Here is a 19,504-nt window from a genome sequence, read left to right on the forward strand (position 1 = left end):
TTAACGGCATCATCAAATTTTGCCACGAGTTTCTTGTAAGGCATGGGTTTAGAGTTAGGACTGGGGTAGGGAAAATCTAATTTTATACTATAACATACATTACGCCAATGTAGAGTCCACCAATACCAACATATAAACAGAAATGGGCAGCATGATGCATAGGTGAATTGGAAGCCTAAGTCCAAAGAATGCCTATGCAATGTGAAGTGGGCACTGACAAGTAAAGTGCGGATCCAAACGCAGGTTTATTAGAGAGGTCAGCCAAGCAACGGTCAACACAGGGGCAAACGGCAAAACCAGATTCAAGGTCATAAAGGTTAGACAAGGTTTGCATGATCCCCTCTGTTGGTGTGGGTTTTTCCCACAGTTCAAACACATGTGGTATAGGTGAACTGAATAAGATAAATTGGGCGTAGTGTGAATGTGAGAGTGTATGGGTGTTTTACAGTAATGGGTTAGGGCTGGAAGGGCAGGATAAGCCCAAGGAAAATGAATAAATGAATAGAGTGTACAGGAATGACTGGAAAGAGTTCACAGATTGATGGTAAATATTACATTTTGTTGCTGTGGCAGTGGCTTCACTTCCAGTTTACAACAACTGTCAATTGTTATTTTGGTTAGAAACAACTTTCGGATATGGTTTTCGAAAGTTAACGAGAATTATTCATATTATTTATTAAATTTCCCATTTATTGTATTTTATTAATGCCTACCCCCAGCCCAAACCTAAACCCAACTGTCACAGTAATGTAAAAACAGTAGTTGTACCGAGTATTATTAATGTTATCTACTAAATTACCCAATAAATTGCATTTTTAAAGCTCTTCTGTTACATTGTGTATAAGATCGATAGAAAATGAAAGTTGCTATTTTCTAGACCAATTCGACTAAGAACTTTTTTCATTGCAGCGTAGGCTAATAATCATATTTTGCACTTGAAAGCAGTCCCAGCTAAAGCCACTTTCAAGGTTAAGTCTAGATAGGATACAGCTGCAGATATGCACATCAATATAGCATAATTAATGATATTGTATAACAATAATTCATATTTTTACAGTACCGTGTTGGGTGGGTTTAGGGTTAGGGTAGGGGTAGACGTTAAAATACACTTTATTGGGTAATAATAAATAATATATTGTGACGGTTGAGTGTAAGGTTGTGGTATGGGTAGACGTTAATAAAATACAGGCTGTTTCTCAATTCCAAGACCGCAGAGAACAGACTTGTGGAGACCGGTCTTGCCAGGTGTCTTCTGAAGAACGAACTCAGGAGACCGCGAGGGCAGAGAACGCGTCCTTTGAGAAATGGGATGCTGCGTTCTTCCTGATGGTCATGTGACCTTCACGCGTTTTAAATGGAAATTATTTAAACATTACAGCTAATTTTAATACGAATTTCAGCAAACAAACACCCTTAATGCGTTTATTCCTTTAATATGGTGTTCATGTTAATGTTTACTTTCACCGTTTCATTTAGGGAAACTCCTGAGGTAAATAAATGATATCTCTGAACTTTAATAAAAAAATCTAAATAAAATGCTGCGCTTCCCACCTCCAGTCCCAATGACTTCTGGGACTTCCAGAGCGAGTTCGGTGCTCAAGTCTGCATCAGTGTGTCCTCAATATCATGATCACATCCCGGAAGTTTCACACATCCTCCGTACTTGCGGTCTTGAGTATTGGAACTGAACTTTGACAGCTGATGATGACGTTACACGAGAACACGAGGACGCAAGACCGCATATTGAGAAACAGCCACAATTAAGGAGAAATTTCATAAATAATAGAAATTGTTTCCGTTAACTTCTGATATAGCAACAACCCTCTTTCATTTCCCCAACCCTAAACCCAACCATCACAGTAATATAAAAACAGTAGTTGTACAGAGTATTATTAATGTTATCTATTAAATTACCCAATAAATTTAATTTATTAATGCCTACCCCCAACCCTAAACCCAACCGTCACAGTATTGTAAAAATATTATTGTTAAACAGTGTAAAAAAAAAAAGCTACTATAATTGATGCACATATCGCAATTCCGGCTGGCAGCGTATTCGATCTAGATTTACCAACAACTTTGGAGAGATAATCAAACTTGGTAACTCATTTCAGCCAACCTAAAATATCCATGTCATCCATATGGACACCAAAAAATAATAAGATTAAATGTCCCATATCTAATGCTCACAATACACAAATTATAACTTACCGACTGTGAGTCATTAAAGTACGGCACTTTATCCCAAGTAGCAATAAAGATCCAATAGGCAGTGAAGTTCAGATGTGGAAAATACTGGTTTATGTCGTTTGATGCTGCTACTAAGAGTCCACCTTTAGTGAGCTGCCGATAGGAGATGCTTCCATTGACAGTGTTGTCCATGTTTGTCCAAAACGGAGCAATAATGTCTCTGTTGAGTTTTGACAGTATAACATTGGGTATCGGCTCTGAAAAAGGGCCGGCAAATGTCAAACACCCGTTGTTATTAACCTGAAGCAGGGGTAGTACAATGATATTAGAGTTTTGAATTCTTTCAACCAACAGTATATACAGTTAAAGTCAGAATTAGATTTTGATTTTCTTTTTTAAATATTTCACAAATGATGTTTAACAGAGCAATGAAATTTTCACAGTATGTCTGATAATATTTTTTCTTCTGGAGAAAGTCTTATTTGTTTTATTTCGGCTAGAATAAAAGCAGTTATGAATTTTTTAAAAAACATTTTTGGGACAAAATTATTAGCCTCTTTAAGCTATTATTTTTCCGTTAATGTACAGAACAAACCATCGTTATACAATAACTTGCGTAATAACCCTAACCTGCCTAGTTCACCTTATTAACCAAGTTAAGCCTTTAAATGTCACTTTAAGCTGTATAGAAGTGTCTTGAAAAATATCTAGTCAAATATTATTTACTGTCATCATGACAAAGATAAAATAAATCAGTTATTAGAAATGAGTTATTAAAACTATTATGCTTAGAAATGTGCTGAAACAATCTTCTCAGAACAGAACAGAAATTGGGGAAAAAAAAAACAGGGGTGCTAATAATTCTGACTTCAACTGTATATGAGCTTATTTCAGGGTTCTGTCACATTTCATCAATCTGAACAGTTGATTGTACAATAGTAATGATCTTACATAAGTCTGTTCATAAACACGTCCGAAATATACAAAGGGCTTTTGGAATACAACTGGGGAGTGTCCATGATCCTGAGAGGGGTTCTCTGTGTCTCCATTTCCAAATGGATAAAAAAGTCCTGAAACTACAAAATATTAAGAATTGAAACGAACAATGACTTAACACTGAATCCAGTCAATATGATATAGCAAGGAGTTTGTGATCAGTGGTGTAGTCGGGGCTATACGCACGTATACTCCATATGCCTACCTTTTTTCCATGAGCTGTTTGGGTATTACGACTTCTGTTGATCAATAATTGCATATACCCTCAGTATACTCACTTGTTTTGCTGATTAAACTTCCCGAATTTATGTGTGTTCGCGTCCCCTTTAACTGTATACCAATTTTTTAACTTTCATCTGAAATTGTTGCAATTGTTGCATCATTAACTTGCTCCATTCCCCACCCCTTGACGACTGTAGCAGAGTTTTTCAAAGACGACAACAAGCCAATGATGTCTCACTGAAACATTCAAGTCAAATAATAAAACAGCATGGGCCTCGCTTTATAGTCCCTATATTTCTATTCAGCCCCCCTAAAACTTTTGCGATTATCTCATGAACTGTACACTACGCAGTCCCCTATAAATTTAATATGTAAACGGCGGGAGACTTTCGCCACTTCGTTTTCAACTCGTTCTTAATTGAATCAGCAAACCACAGATTAGACCATCAGCATACCGCTTTAAAATTAACTAATTTGTTGTAATATTTTTTTTATTTTAACTGGATAATTCACCCCTCAAAATAAAAATGTTCATCATTTACTCAACCTTGGTTCAAATCGGTTTGTCTTTTTTTATTCTGTTGAACACAAAATATAATTAAAAAAAAACTGGAAAAGTGTAACCATTGACTTCCATAGTTTTTGTTTTTTTCTTCTGTGGAAGTTAAAAGTTACAGGTTACTTGTGTTGATAAATAAATATTGCTAATGATTAAAAAAACCACTGACTTCCGTCGTTTCTTTGCCTACTTTAAATATTTGGGGTGGAGGGTAATAGTACACCACCTTTTTTGTTAGGACTACACCACAAGTTGTCAAAGACATTTTAAACTGTTTCACCTTTGACACAACTATTTCTGATTTTCAACACTTCCCAAAATTTGTTTTCTTTTTAAGGCTCATGATTATTATGTAAAAGTGTTTATTCACAATTTAAACTATGAAGTTTACAATCTTTTAAAAAAAAAGTTAAATAAATTGAACATTTATTTAAAAAATGACTAATTGTGCTCTCTGTTGTGATAGGTTACTATTAGGTTACTATTGATTGTTAGCTGTTTTCGCTCTTACCTGTATCTTCTCCATTGCACAGAAAGCTGTTGTCTTTGTCTTCACCGTCAGATTTAAAAGTTTCCAATCCGATGTCTGACCCGTTAACATTATTTAGGATCCAGCTTTGGAATTCGGATACTTTAGAATAAACGTCAGGTGCAACTCCAGTGCCGCAAAACCCAAAATTAGTAACACCAGCTAAGATCCACACAGATCCCTGCATACACTGTAAAGGATCACCTAATTGTCCCTAAAAAAGAAAGCGGGAGACATGACATACAATTAAAACTGTGAAAGTATCACATAAAGTGGACTTTTGTTTAATTATTATTAGTTTGTTCTGTTTCAACACGATTATGTTTTTGTTTGCTTCCATGATAAGCATCTGTCTCTTATTATACATTAATTTAATTATATAATTCAGCCTCGTCATTCATTAATTTTCCTTTGACCTAATGCCTTATTTATCAGGGGTCGCCACAGTGGAATGAACCGCCAACTATTCCAGCATTTGTTTAACACAGTTTAAATTAGCTATAGTGTATGAGTGTGGATGCTGGAATAATTGGCGGTTCATTCTGCTGTGGTGACCCCTGATTAATAAAGACACTAAGCCGAAAAGAAAAAGAATGAATGAATGAATGAATGAATGAATGAATGAATTAATTAATTAATTAGCTATAGTGTATGAGTGTGAATGCTGGAATAATTGGCGGTTCATTCTGCTGTGGTGACCCCTGATTAATAAAGTCACTGAGCCGAAAAGAAAATGAATGAATGAATGAATGAATAAATAAATAAATTAGCTATAGTGTATGGGTGTGGATGCTGAAATAATTGGCGGTTCATTCTGCTGTGGTGACCCCTGATTAATAAAGGCAATAAGCCGAAAAGAAAATGAATGAATGAATGAATAAATTAGCTATAGTGTATGAGTGTGGATGCTGGAATAATTGGCGGTTCATTCTGCTGTGGTGACCCCTGATTAATAAAGGCAATAAGCCGAAAAGAAAATGAATGAATGAATGAATGAATGAATAAATAAATAAATTAGCTATAGTGTATGAGTGTGGATGCTGGAATAATTGGCGGTTCATTCTGCTGTGGTGACCCCTGATTAATAAAGGCAATAAGCCGAAAAGAAAATGAATGAATGAATGAATGAATGAATAAATAAATAAATTAGCTATAGTGTATGAGTGTGGATGCTGGAATAATTGGCGGTTCATTCTACCGTGGTGACCCCTGATTAATAAGGAACTAAGTTGAAGGAAAATGAATGAATGAATAGTTTACCTGTGGCAAAATAAGACTGATGTTACATGAACAGCAAATTTTAAGCTATACTGTCTGCTAAATGTAATCTTTCATGTACTCTTTATAATATACAGATGTAATCTACTGTATAGTGAATTGCTTCCCAGTCATGCCTGAAAAGATTTTAATGTGTCGCTCAGTCATAATAAAGAGTTCAACAATGCATGAACTGTTGTGACTTACAGAACACGCTCCATAGCCTGTCTCTCCACTGGTACACATGGTCGTCTGTGTGATTGTTATATCCCAATAAAGTTGGATGTCTTGATACCTGCAGTCACATTCCTTATTCCCCACCACTTTTACCATCACAACTGGCAGAGTTCCATAGCTAGACGGAGTATCTAAGTGGTAAATATATAAGAAGTCTTAGAGACATTCTGATAAAAATAAGTATTAAAATAAAAAATACACGGGTCAAGTGTTAACTGCAGTTTTTTTTTTTTGTACTGTTTTTTACTCTTTTCTTCTTTTGAGCTTACAAATGTCAATAACGTGACTTTACAACATTTTGATCCTTATTATCCTAAGTATAAGGGAGAATTAATTGAACTACTTGAAAGAAATTTGAAGCTCATTGTTTGACAACCACATTTAAAGGATAGTTCACCCAAAAATCAAGATTTGCTCACTATTTACTCACCGTCAAGTCACCAAACATTTATAAGTTCTTTCTTCTGTTGAACACTAAAGAAGATCTTTAGAATAAAGCTGAAAACCCGAAACCATTGACTAGGAAAAACAGATACTATGAAAGTCAATGGTTTCTGGTTTGAAGGTGTCTTCAGAATACCATCTTTGTGTTTAACAGAAGATTGAAACAAGTACAGGGTGAGTAAATGATGACAGAATAGGATTTTATTTTTATTTTTATGTGGACTATCTCTTTAATATTTAATGCACTACATCATTTTATCAACTGGAGTTTCAATTAATTCCACTGTTTATAAAACATAATAAGGTGGGACATCTGTAAAATGTAATAAATAAATAAAAAATCTAAAACTGTAATCTGCCAACACAATATTGCATGTAATGTGGAACAAAATGAATGCCAAATATATTTTAAAATAAAAAGCTTGTTGAACAGCACTAACTGAAGAAATAATGCATTGAATGAACAAGTACTTGCATTTTAATGACTTGAATTGCTAGGTTTTGCATTTTTAGGTCCTAAAATTTAACACACTCACTGGCCACTTTATTAGATACAGGGTTGGACCCTCTTTTTCCTTCAGAACTGCCTTAATCCTTCGTGGCGTAGATTTAACAAGGTACTGGAAATATTCCTCAGAGATTTTGGTCCATTTTGACATGATAGCATCACGCAGTTGCTGCAGATTTGTCGGCTGCACATCTATGATGTGAATCTCCCGTTCCACCACATCCCAAAGGTGCTCTATTGGATTGAGACCTGGTGACTGTAGAGGCCATTTGAGTACAGTGAACTCATTGTCATGTTCCAGAAACTGGAATGAAATGATTTGCGCTTTATGACATGGTGCGTTATCCTGCTGGAAGTAGCCATCAGAAAATGGGCAAACTCATAAAGGGACAAGCATGGTCAGCAACAATACTCAGGTAGGCTGTGGTGTTGACACGATGCTCAATTGGTACTAATGGGCCCAAAGTGTGTCAAGAAAATATCCCCCACACCATTACACCACCACCAGCAGCCTGAACCGCTGATACAAGGCAGGATAGATCCATGCTTTCATGTTGTTGACAACAAATTCTGACCCGACCATCCAAATGTAGCAGCAGAAATGGAGACTCATCAGAGCAGGCAACGTTTCTTCAATCTTCTATTGTCCAGTTTTGGTGAGCCTGTGTGAAATGTAGCCTCAGTTTCCTGTTCTTGGCTGACAGGAGTGGCACCCGGTGTGGTCTTCTGCTGCTGTAGCCCATCTGCCTCAAGGTTGGACGTGTTGTGTATTCAGAGATGGTCCTATGCAGATCTCGGTTGTAATGAGTGGTTATTTGAGTTACTGTTGCCTTTCTATCAGCTGGAACCAGTCTGGCCATTCTCCTCTAAATTCTCACTTCAACAAGGCATTTGTGCCCACAGAACTGCAGCTTACTGAATATTTTCTCTTTTTCACATCATTCTCTGTGAACCCTTGAGATGGTTGAGCGTGAAAATCCCAGCAGATCAGCAGTTTCTGAAATACTCAGTCCAGCCCGTTTGGCACCAACAACCATGCCACGTTCAAAGTCACTTAAATCCACTTTCTTCCCCATTCTGATGCTCGATTTGAACTTTTGCGTTAACGAACAGTTGGATAGGTGTACCTAATAAAGTGGCTGGTGAGTGTAGTTATTTAAGATGTGACAATATCAAAAATCACACACATTTTCATACTTGAATTCAATACATCCAGAGTTTACTTCAAATTAGGTTCTGTTTTAAAAAAAATATGATGTATAATAGTGACAGTGGCGCAGTAGGTAGTGCTGTCACCTCACAGCAAGAAGGTCGCTGGTTTGAGCCTCAAGAAATAAAATGAACGGAAAATTGCCTTTTGGCTATTATACATTGTATTTTTGAACAGAACTGAGTATTTTGGAAGGGAATTCTGGAACGTGCATATGAAGTATTGAATTTAGGTATGAAAATGTGTGTGAAATACTTTTAGTTCACAGCTTACTTAATCATTTATTCATTCATTTTCCTTCGGCTTATTCTGATTTATCAGAGGTCACCATGGCGGAATGAACCGACAACAATTCCAGCATATGTTTTACGCAGCAGATGTCCTTCCAGCCGCAACCTTTAATTCTCACACACACACACACACACACACACACACACACACACACACACACACACACACACACTTATACACTACGGTCAATTTTGTTAATCTAATTCACCTATAGCACAGGTGTTTGGACTGTGGGGGAAACCGGAGCACCTGGAGGAAACCCACACTAACACGGGGAGAACATGCAAACTCCACACAAAAATGCCAACTGGCCCAGCTCGAACCAGTAACCTTCTTGCTGTGAGGCAACAGTGTTAACCACTGAGCTATCATGCTGCCTGTTACTTTTAGGACCTAAAAATAAAAACCCTGGCAATTTAAGTCATTCAAATTCAAGCACTTACTAATTCAATTCATAATTTTTTTTTAGTTTAACCATCCAAAAGTGCTATTCAACAAATACTTTTGGCATTTGTTTTGTTCCCTATAGTACATGTAGTGAAACTGATGATCATTACCTTGATTATAGCTCCACCCAGTGGCCCAGCAGGTGGTGCCGTTGTGAAAGACGCTGTCATTAGCAGCCAGGCAGATGGGGCTGATGGAGCTGGTGAAGTTCACTGGTTTAGCAAGTCTCAGCAAGGCGATGTCATTGGTGAACTGAAGGGAGTCAAAGTCTGGATGTATAATGATAGACTGGGCACTCAGGGTAACCCTATTTGCGTTGGAGTCCGAAGCGTTTTGGCTGTTTCTACCCAGATAGACAGTGATGTAACTTTTAGGTCTGGATGAGAAAGCAAAAACCTTCAGTGCGCTTGCTTTAATGATAACTCACATTAAACCACATGCTATTTTGTGTTCTTACATGTAGTAAACGCAGTGAGCTGCAGTGAGCACCCACTCGTGGCTGATGAGGGATCCTCCACAAAGGCGATACCCAAAATAGTACAGATCGGCTTGCCAAGGCCAGGTAACATTACCAGCAGACACATTCCCACCTGGAGAGTTTAGTGGAGAAACTCCACAACTCTGTGCTGTGGAGAATAGCCAGAAATGTAAATAATTTGTGAAATTTGACAGATTTTTAAACTTATAGGGTGCTTTCACACCTACACTTTTGTTTAGGAACGTATCTCGTTTGCCCAGTTAGCGCGGTTCGTTTGGCATATGTGAACAGGGCAATCGCGCTCTGTTCCACACCAAAGTAATCGCTCCGAGATCGCCTGAGTGAGGTGGTCGGCTCGATTGAAACGAACCCTGGAGCGGTTCGATTACAGTGAGAAAGCGATCCGATCCAAGCGTGGTTAAATCACAGTGTTTTATGGATATGTAATAAGCTTACGGCTATATGAAGAGAGAATTATGAGTAGGGCGGGAAGTTTCGCGAGTCTCCGGATGCCCGCAAACGAGTGATGATCTCCCGGTAATCTCGCGTCTCCCTCCCGGTCCTCAAATAGGCATCGTCGCACACCCTTCTCACCCCTCCCCACCGCATCTCTCCTCAGACACGTCGCGTGCTAAAATTGACTGAACTTGTATGAATTAGCCACTAAACTGACAAAACTAAAAGTAGTTACATTTCCTCGTGAGGCTGGGTTGTGTACTTCTACATAATTGTTTTCCAGCTATAATTTTGGTAATAATTTACCGTTAGGAACAAGTTTAGGGGTAGAGATTAGGTATGGATTACATTTTCGAACAAAAATGACATTCCAGGATCAACATAACTTAGATGTTAGTTCATTATTGCATCCTACTGTCGTTTGCAAATCACACCCATCTAGTAAAGACGCACCCTAACAACCTGATGTCAACCATTTGTTTCGGTGCACAAAAGTATTCTTGGAGCTCAAGTCTCATGGAATGTATTTGGTTCCTTTTTCCGGACTTGGTTTTAAGAGCGTTTCTGTCTATGGAGGATGAGAGAGCTCTCGGATTTCACCTGAAATACCTTCATTTGTGTTTTGAAGATGAACAAAGGTCTCAGTGGATTGGAACAGCATGAAGGCGAGTAACTTATAACATAATATTCATTTTGGGTGAACGATATCACTAATCATAGTATTACCTGTTACTGCTTTTCCCATGCCACCTAGAAAGCAATAACAGAGTGAAAGTTGTTATGAAGTCAAATAACATTTCGAGTGTGTTATTAGTGTGTTATATAACAATCGCAGCTAGTGTATAAATAAAAAACATCATCTGCCACAAATAATGCTGCCTTCATGATATCTGACATACTTGGGGCTCCTCACTATCAAGAAGATTTGTGTTGAATAGAATGAAACATGACATCAATATTAACATTGACTACATAGCTTTCTATCATAAACAAATAACAAACACTGTACATCTCTATATATTTAGGCTTAAACACCGCTTTATTTATTTATTTATTTATTTATTTATTTATTTATTTATCTATGTATGTTTGTACTTTCATCCCCAATTTATGTTAAATGTAAAGAAGAATTAATTAGAACTAATTTCTAATAACTGAATTTTCTAATAACTGATTTATTTTATCTTTGTCATGATGGCAGTAAATAATATTTGACTAGATATTCTTCAAGACACTTCTATACAGCTTAAAAATTCCTTGCACTGTTAAACATCTTTTGGGAAATAGATTTATTCTATTTTATAGTCATTTATTTCATCATTGAGGATTATTTAAAAAAAAAAAACAAGTATTAAAGTAAAGTAAAACAAGTATAAAACATCTTGTTCTCATGGAGTGCGCGTCACTAAGCGTATGTTAAAAGGTGAGGTCGACAGATATTACTACATGAACTAAAAGGTAATGCAACTGAATGAAAAACATGAGCTAAAATAAAAACAAATGAACTTGAATTTATAAATTGAGGGAAAATAAAATAGAAATACAGTTGAAGTCAGAATTATTAGCCCCCCTGGCTTTTTTTTCCTAATTTCTAACGAACAAATTTCTATTCATAATAGTTTTGATAACTCATTTCTAACAACTGATTTATTTTATCTTTGCCATGATGACAGTAAATAATATTTGACTAGACATTTTTCAAGACACTTCTATACAGCTTGAAGTGACAATTAAAGGCTTAACTAGGTTAATAAGAGTAATTATGCAAATTATAGCTTAGGGGTTGTTTCTTCTGTAAACCTTAAAAAAAAGTAAGCTTAAGGGGGCTAATAATATTGACTTTAAAATGATTTTAAACTTTTATTATAGCCGAAAGAAACAAATAATCTTTCACCAGAAGAAAAAATATTTTAGGAAATACTGTGAAAATTTCCTTGCACTGTTAAACATCATTTGGGAAATATATATATTTTTTATATTTTCCATTCATATATTTTATCATTGAAGATTAATTAAAAAACAAGTATAAAAGTAAAGTAAAACAAGTATAAAACATCTTGTTCTCATGGAGTGCGCGTCACTAAGTAAGTGTATGTTAAAAGGTGAGGCCGACAGAAATTACATGAACTAAAAGGTAAACTAATGCAACTCAATGAAAAAAAAATGAGCTAAAATAAAAACAAATTAACTTGAATTTATAAATTGAGGGAAAATAAAATAGAAATACAGTTGAAGTCAGAATTATTAGCCCCCCTGTTTACTTTTTCCCCTAATTTCTGTATAACGAATAAATTTCTAATCATAATAGTTTTGATAACTCATTTCAAATAACTGATTTATTTTATCTTTGCCATAATGAGTAAATAATATTTGACTAGATATTTTTCAAGACACTTCTATACAGCTTAAAGTGACATTTAAAGGCTTAACTAGGTTAGTTAGAGTAATTATGCAAATTATAGCATAGGGGTTGTTTCTTCTGTAGAACTTCAAAAAAATATAGCTTAAGGGGGCTAATAATATTGACTTTAAAAAGGATTTTAAACAAATTCAAAACTTTTATTATAGCTGAAATAAAACAAATAATCTTTCACCAGAAGAAAAAATACTTTAGGAAATACTGTGAAAACTTCCTTGCACTGTTAAACATCATTTGGGAAATATATATTTAAAATATTTTCCATTAATATATTTCATCATTGAAGATTAATTAAAAAACAAGTATTTAAGTAAAACAAGTATAAAACATCTTGTTCTCATGGAGTACACGTCACTAAGCTCATGTTAAAAGGTGAGGCAGACAGAAATTACTACATGAACTGAAAGGTAAACTAATGCAACTGAATGAAAAACATGAGTTAAAAAAAAACAAATTAACTTGAATTTATAAATTGAGGGAAAATAAAATAGAAATACAGTTGAAGTCAGAATTATTCGCCCCCTGTTTATTTTTTCCCCAATTTCTTCAACACCTTTATAAACATAATAGTTTTTATAACTCATCTATAATAACTGATTAATTTTATCTTTGCGATGATGACAGTAAATAATATTTGATTAGATATTTTTCAAGACACTTCTATACAGCTTAAAGTGACATTTAAAGGCTTAACTTAATTATGTTAACTAGGCAGGTTAGGGTAATTAGGCAAGTTATTGTATAACGATGGTTTGTTCTGTAGACTATTGAAAAAATACAGCTTAAAGAGGCTAATAATATTGATCTTAATGGTGTTTAAAAAATTAAAAACTTTTATTCAAGCCGAAATAAAACAAATAAGACTTTCTCCAGAGGAAAAAATATTATCAGACATACTGTGAAAATTTCCTTGCCCTCTAAAAACATAATTTGGGAAATATAAAAAAAATCTAAATCAAAGGAGGAGCTAATAATTCTGACTTTAACTGTATACATTAAGCTATAAGAAAGGGGAATTGTGGTAATATTTAAGAATTTATATTTAAATAGATTTAACATAATAAACCTACAACCCATCTAAAAAGCAGACTGTAAACTTAAACTGAGAAAACAAAAAGGTGGAAATATGAATTTAATATTCATAGAAATTAGAATTAAAACCAAACTAACACACACATTAAAATAAATAAATATTCATCTACATCAACATTATGCATCATACTGTATATACATACAAATATATAGAAGCACTTACTGATGAGAAATATGATCATCAGAGACTTCAGACTTTCCATTTTAACGAAAGCAGATTCAGTGCACAGCTGAGAAGACATTAAATACATAACTACGCAAGCACAAACAAATATATACAATGCAGAACAATACATATGGAACACTGTTTTCATACGCACCAAAAGAAATCAAATCAATTCCCAAGAAAACATGGCATACCCTGCAGTGTTCACGAATCTCACTTCTGTTCTCTGTCACCTAAAGACGTCTCTGCATATATGCCAAATACACTGGAATGCATATATCACAGATTACACATACATCACAGGCAGATATTTGCATCACATTGAATATGCATGGAAGTATGCAAAGATATGGCAATACAAGAGGAAGAGTTCTCTGTGTACCTGAGCTCAGAATACTCAGAAAGTTTTGCAGAATATATTAAGCAAATATTCTAAGGTTCCTGGATGGAAAAAGGCTGGGAGAAATGCAAAAAAGCTGATGTAATTATATATAAGCTTAATATGATAGCAATACGCTTTATATACAGTTGAAGTCAGAATTATTCACCCCCTTTGATTTTTTTTTTCTTTTTTAAATATTTCCCAAATGCTGTTTAACAGAGCAAGGACATTTTCACAGTATGTCTGATAATATTTTTTCTTCTGGAGAAAGTCTTATTTGTTTTATTTCGGCTAGAATAAAAGCAGTTTTAAATTTTTTAAACACCATTTTAAAGTCAATATTATTAGCCCCTTTAAGCTATATTTTTTTCGATAGTCTACAGAACAAACCATCGTTATACAATATCTTGCCTAATTACCCTAACCTGCCTAGTTAACATAATTAACATATTTAAGCCCTTAAATGTCACTTTAAGCTGTATAGAAGTGTCTTGAAAAATATCTAGTCAAATATTACTTACTGTCATCATGGCAAAGATAAAATAAATCAGATGAGTTATTAAAATTATTATGTTTGAAACGTAATGAAAAAATCTCTCCGTTAAACAGAAATTGGGAGAAAATAAAAAGGGGTGCTAATAATTCTGACTTCAACTGTACATGTTATCATGATTTTACATGATTTTACTACTTTTACTTTTCATTTTAATGTAAATTACAACATTGATTATTACATTTTAAAATATGGAAACTTTTGCAATTGTTAAAATTTAAATAATTGTTTTAACACTGCTTATTAAAGAGATAGTTGGCTCAAATATGTTTATTATGGATATAATTTTTTTCTTGTCAAACTAAAAGAAACTACTTTGAGGAAAGCTGAAACCATGGACTTGCATGGTAGGAAAACAAACACTATGGAAGTGAATGGTTACCCGTTTCAACAATTTTTTTTTAATATCTTCTTTTGTGTTTGGGAACAGGTTTAAAAAATTAAAGGGCGAGTTAATGATGACATAGTTTTTCAGTTTTGGCCTTGTATTAATACATTAATAAGAGATATTCATTCATTAATTTTCTTTCAGCTTCAGTCTCTTTATCAGAGATCGCCACACTAGAATGAACCTCATGCATTTACATTTCGTCACCTTAGAATTGTAAGGTTGTATCTGACATTTTTGTCAAAATTGAGTTACTGACATGTTCTTATTAAATAACAACTTTTTTTCATTATGGGATGTTTTTTTATAAGATATTTACATTTTAAGACTTTTTATTTAAAAAACAAATGTTACACACACACTGTTTGCTATATGGAATGCGAAAACCTTAAAGCTCAAGATCTCAAAATCACTCGGAACGCAGATAGAACCTTATAATTCCAAGGTGACGATTTGCTGGAAAAAATAAAATGTTATAATAAAGTGTTGCTTTACTAATTAATGCAAATTTATGGAAATCAGACACCTTCCCTTCAGCAGACCACTTCTTAATTTAAAAAGAAAGCAAAACAGAGCAACCTATTGATACCTAAAGAGATATTTTTCCAACCTATAAAACCAAAACATCACTTCAGCAGTGTAACCACAATTTGAAAGGCAAAAAAGTTGTTGGCAGAACATGTCCTGTCACGAACAGGACAGCAATAACTGTCTGTGGTTTAGTCACTGTCTGCTCGTCCCACAGAAACGCAACGTTGGAAGTCATAAGGGTTATATACAATATTACATTATTTTATATAATAAATTTGATTTTAATGGTTTAATAAAACAGAACAGCTTACAGAGCATTCAGATATTTAGGTTTTGTATTGGAAAATTTGCAAAACTTTGCACAACTTTCAAAACCCCTGTTAATGTTTTCAAAGATATGAAGATGTTCATTCATTCATTTTCTTGTCGGCTTAGTCCCTTTAATAATCCGGGGTCGCCACAGCGCAATGAACCGCCAACTTATCCAGCACGTTTTTATGCAGCGGATGGCCTTCCAGCCGCAACCCATCTCTGAGAAACATCCACACACACGCATTCACACTCATACACTACGGATAAATTCACCTGTACCGCATGTCTTGGGACTGTGGGGGAAACCGAAGCACGAGGAGGAAACCCACACAAACGCAAGAAGAACATGCAACTCCACACAGAAATGCCAACTGACCCAGCTGAGGCTCGAACCAGTGACCTTCTTTCTGTGAGGCAACAGCACTACCTACTGCTTCACCAGATATGAAAATGTAATAAAGGTAAAAAATATCAAGAATAAAATTTAAATAGTCTTTTGCTCACCAAAACTGTATTTATTTGATCTAAAACACAACAAACAGATATATTCATTCGTTCGTTCATTTTCCTTTCGACCTAGTCCCTTTATTAATCTGGGGTCGAAAAGAGGAATGAACCGCCAATCTATCCAGCATATGTTTTACACAGTGGATGTTCTTCCAGCTGCAACCGATCACTGGGAAACACCCATACACACTCATTCACCCACATACACTATAAATAATTTAGCATACACAATTCACCTATACCACGTCTTTGGACTTGTGGGGGAAATCGGAGCACCCCGAGGAAACACACATAGAAATGCAAACTGACCCAGCCAAGGCTCGAACCAGTAACCTTCTTGCTGTGAGGCAACAATGCTAACCAATGCCCCACCGTAATGCCCTAAACAAATATAATGGTGTTATTTGAATTTTATAAATAATAACAATAATAATAACAACAACAACCTATATATATATATATATATATATATATATATATATATATATATATATATATATATATATATATATATATATATATATATATATTTAAATTCCTGTCATTTTTTGCGAAAACTAAAACAGTTAAGCTTTTATTCTGTAAATAAGCCCACGTTTAATAGATCAATGAGTGAATAATGTAAAATTACATAAAATGTATAATAATGAAAAGTATTAAGTTGCACTTTTTTTTATTTTAGGGCATCATAATTGAAGTGTAATTATTAATTTAGTTACTTAATTACTGTATATGATTTGGGTTAGGTTTAGGGTTATAATTATCCATAATTGTTTGTAATTACTATAGTAAGTACATGCAACATATGCAATAATAACATTAAAAAAATGTATCACAATTTAAAACTGGGTGGCACCGTGGCTCAGTGGTTAGCATTGTTTCTTCAAAGCTGATTAGAGCCCCGGCTAGGTCAGCTGGCATTTCTGTGTGGAGTTTGCATGCTCTCCCCATGTTGGTGTGAATTTCCCCCGGGTGCTCTGTTTCCCCCCACAGTCCAAACACATGTGCTATAGGTGAATTGGATAAGCTAAATTGGCTGTATGTATGAGTATATGTGTGTGAATGTGAGTGTATGAGTGTTTTCCCAGTACTGGTTTGCGGCTGGAAGGGCATCCGCTGCGTAAAACATTTGCTGGATAAGTTGGCGGTTCATTCCGCTGTGGCGACCTATGATTAACGAATTTAATACTGTATCAGATTTTCCATTTTTTATAATATGAACCACTATTAATGACTAGGTTCATATAATAATTGATAATATACTGCAGCAGCAATTCATCATGCTGAAATGTCAGAAGTATAACATGACACTGAAGAATAAAGTAAACTAATCGATTGTTTCAAACAACGATGCAGTGAAACTATAGGCAAATGTTTGGTACAACATCTACCAGCTATTTATTCTTGATAAAACCACAGTCATGGTAACCTGAACCCAACATATTTCCAAGCAACTGGTAAAACAAATGATTTCATCTGAATTGCAATATTGTTAAACCAAATACACAATTACCACCATGGACACTGACACCCCTAATAAAAACACACATAATCATGATTAATTAAGCTGCATTTAATTATTTCCAGTTGCCATATAAAGTGAGGTCTCTCGTTGTTTATTTCATAGCCAGGAAACATGCAAATCAACTCTTAAATTAAAACACACGTACTATATATAGTCATTGTTTTATCTTTAAGGTGGGAAAAAAGTTTGTTTCCTTCTTGACACAGAGCTAATTGTGAATAATAATTACACGTTTTAAGATATTAGTTTAGAAAATGTTTGTCTGCAAGCTACTTGAAGTCAGCTCAATTCTTAAAGGGACAGTTCACATAAAAATGGAAATTTGGTCATCATTTACTCACCATTTGTTGCAAACCTGAAGTTTTTATTCTGTTGAACACAAAAGAAACGCTGAAAAATGACTGTAAGCAAACATTTGATGGTAACCTCCCGTAATAGTAGCCTTTTTTTGTTTACTATAATTTCAGAAATAAAATGACGGGAGCTGTCACTGGGGTGGTACCTCCTCAAAAGGTATACATTTGTAAATACAGGGCTCTTATTAATACCTCAAGGGTACATATTAGTACCTAAAAAGGCTTGAAATTTCTATAGATACAGTTGAAGTCTAAAATATTTGCCCTTCTGTGATTTTTCTTTTTCTTTTTCAAATACAGGGTTTCTGCAGGTTTCACCACGTTAAACTTAAGACTTTTTAGGACATTTTTCAGAACATTATGAATGAAATGTAAGAGTTTTAAAGGAATTTTTCAAATGGCCAAGATGTTAAAGATTTTTATTTTACTTAAAAAATATTGAAATCGAATACATTTACTAATACAATAATAAATTAATAATATATATTTTTTAATATTTTAGATATTTCTTAACAAATATTTTAAATATTGTGTAAAAACAAGCAAGCTCTACTTGTATCCTTACACTTTTGTTTCCCAACATAAACCTTCTTTAAAATAAAATAAAAAATGAACAAATGTTTTAAAAACTATAATAAACGAAATCTATGCACAGCAATCTATCCAGGTTGGTGTCCTCAGCAGTAAATACATTAAGCACTTTTAAACAAATGATAAAGTTGAAGTTAAAAATGACATTTTTTAATTGAAAGTTGTAAAAATCTTTTTTTGCATGAAACAGAAATTGGGGAAGAAATATACAGGAAGGCTAATAATTGAGGAGGACTAATAACTCTGACCTCAACTGTACCTTCGAGGTACCAATATGGAGCCTTTAAGTACAAATACTGCTAAATAACTAAATGTAAATGTAAATATGGTACCACCCCATTGACAGCTCTAGTACCTTTATTTCTGAGAGTGTATGGACAGTGCTTCCCACACTACTTGTGTGGGCCCCTCCAGGTATATTACCAGCCGCCCAAGTATATTTAGTGACATTTTTTAATATTATTATCATTCTTTTACACTTTTTTCGTATCCTCCGAATATATACCAAACATTCACGATCGATTAAGCAGTGGAAAATATTCTCTCATTGACCAGTTTCGTTTTGTGTGCACAAGACCTGTCAAGACTCCAACAGACAGTCTCACATCCTCGGCAGAGACCTAAGGAGACTCGCCTTTTTGACACTTAAAAATTGTCCGTCCAGGGTTTGTAAATCTGCTAAAACGGGATTTCTTTACATCTAAACGACTCAAAATACTCAAAACTTTACTAAATACTCAGAAAGGACAAAATCACATCTGAATTGGCTGCGAATTATTTGTCCACCATTAGAAACGGTTAATCAACCCATTTTGCCTTATTTAAATAATCTACACACTTTATTCTTGTAATTATTAA

General features: G+C 34.5%; 2 protein-coding genes across 3 annotated transcripts in view; both read right to left on the reverse strand.

Annotated features, from left to right (window-relative positions):
* Positions 1 to 19,504, reverse strand: part of tlcd3bb (TLC domain containing 3Bb) — a 538,378-nt gene that overhangs the window by 466,301 nt on the left and 52,573 nt on the right. The gene's annotated exons all lie outside the window — the stretch shown is intronic.
* si:dkey-32n7.7 overlaps positions 1 to 19,504 on the reverse strand; it is a 50,892-nt gene that overhangs the window by 27,411 nt on the left and 3,977 nt on the right. The window contains exons 2-10 of one of the 2 annotated variants that reach the window (XM_087275643.1): positions 13,656 to 13,766; positions 13,499 to 13,565; positions 10,551 to 10,574; positions 9,348 to 9,516; positions 9,001 to 9,266; positions 5,961 to 6,121; positions 4,479 to 4,710; positions 3,142 to 3,266; positions 2,212 to 2,490 (exon numbers count right to left, since the gene is read on the reverse strand). In XM_087275643.1, the coding sequence (XP_087131769.1) occupies positions 2,212 to 2,490; positions 3,142 to 3,266; positions 4,479 to 4,710; positions 5,961 to 6,121; positions 9,001 to 9,266; positions 9,348 to 9,516; positions 10,551 to 10,574; positions 13,499 to 13,538 (1,296 nt within the window). In that variant the 5' untranslated portion in view covers positions 13,539 to 13,565; positions 13,656 to 13,766. Of the gene's footprint in view, positions 1 to 2,211; positions 2,491 to 3,141; positions 3,267 to 4,478; positions 4,711 to 5,960; positions 6,122 to 9,000; positions 9,267 to 9,347; positions 9,517 to 10,550; positions 10,575 to 13,498; positions 13,566 to 13,655; positions 13,813 to 19,504 lie in introns of those variants that run through there. The other variant, XM_087275644.1, reaches the window with a different exon arrangement.

The sequence above is a fragment of the Danio rerio genome, chromosome 12 (genome assembly GCF_052040795.2).
Source record: "Danio rerio strain M-AB ecotype USA chromosome 12, GRCz13ab, whole genome shotgun sequence".
NCBI classification, from domain to species: domain Eukaryota; kingdom Metazoa; phylum Chordata; class Actinopteri; order Cypriniformes; family Danionidae; genus Danio; species Danio rerio.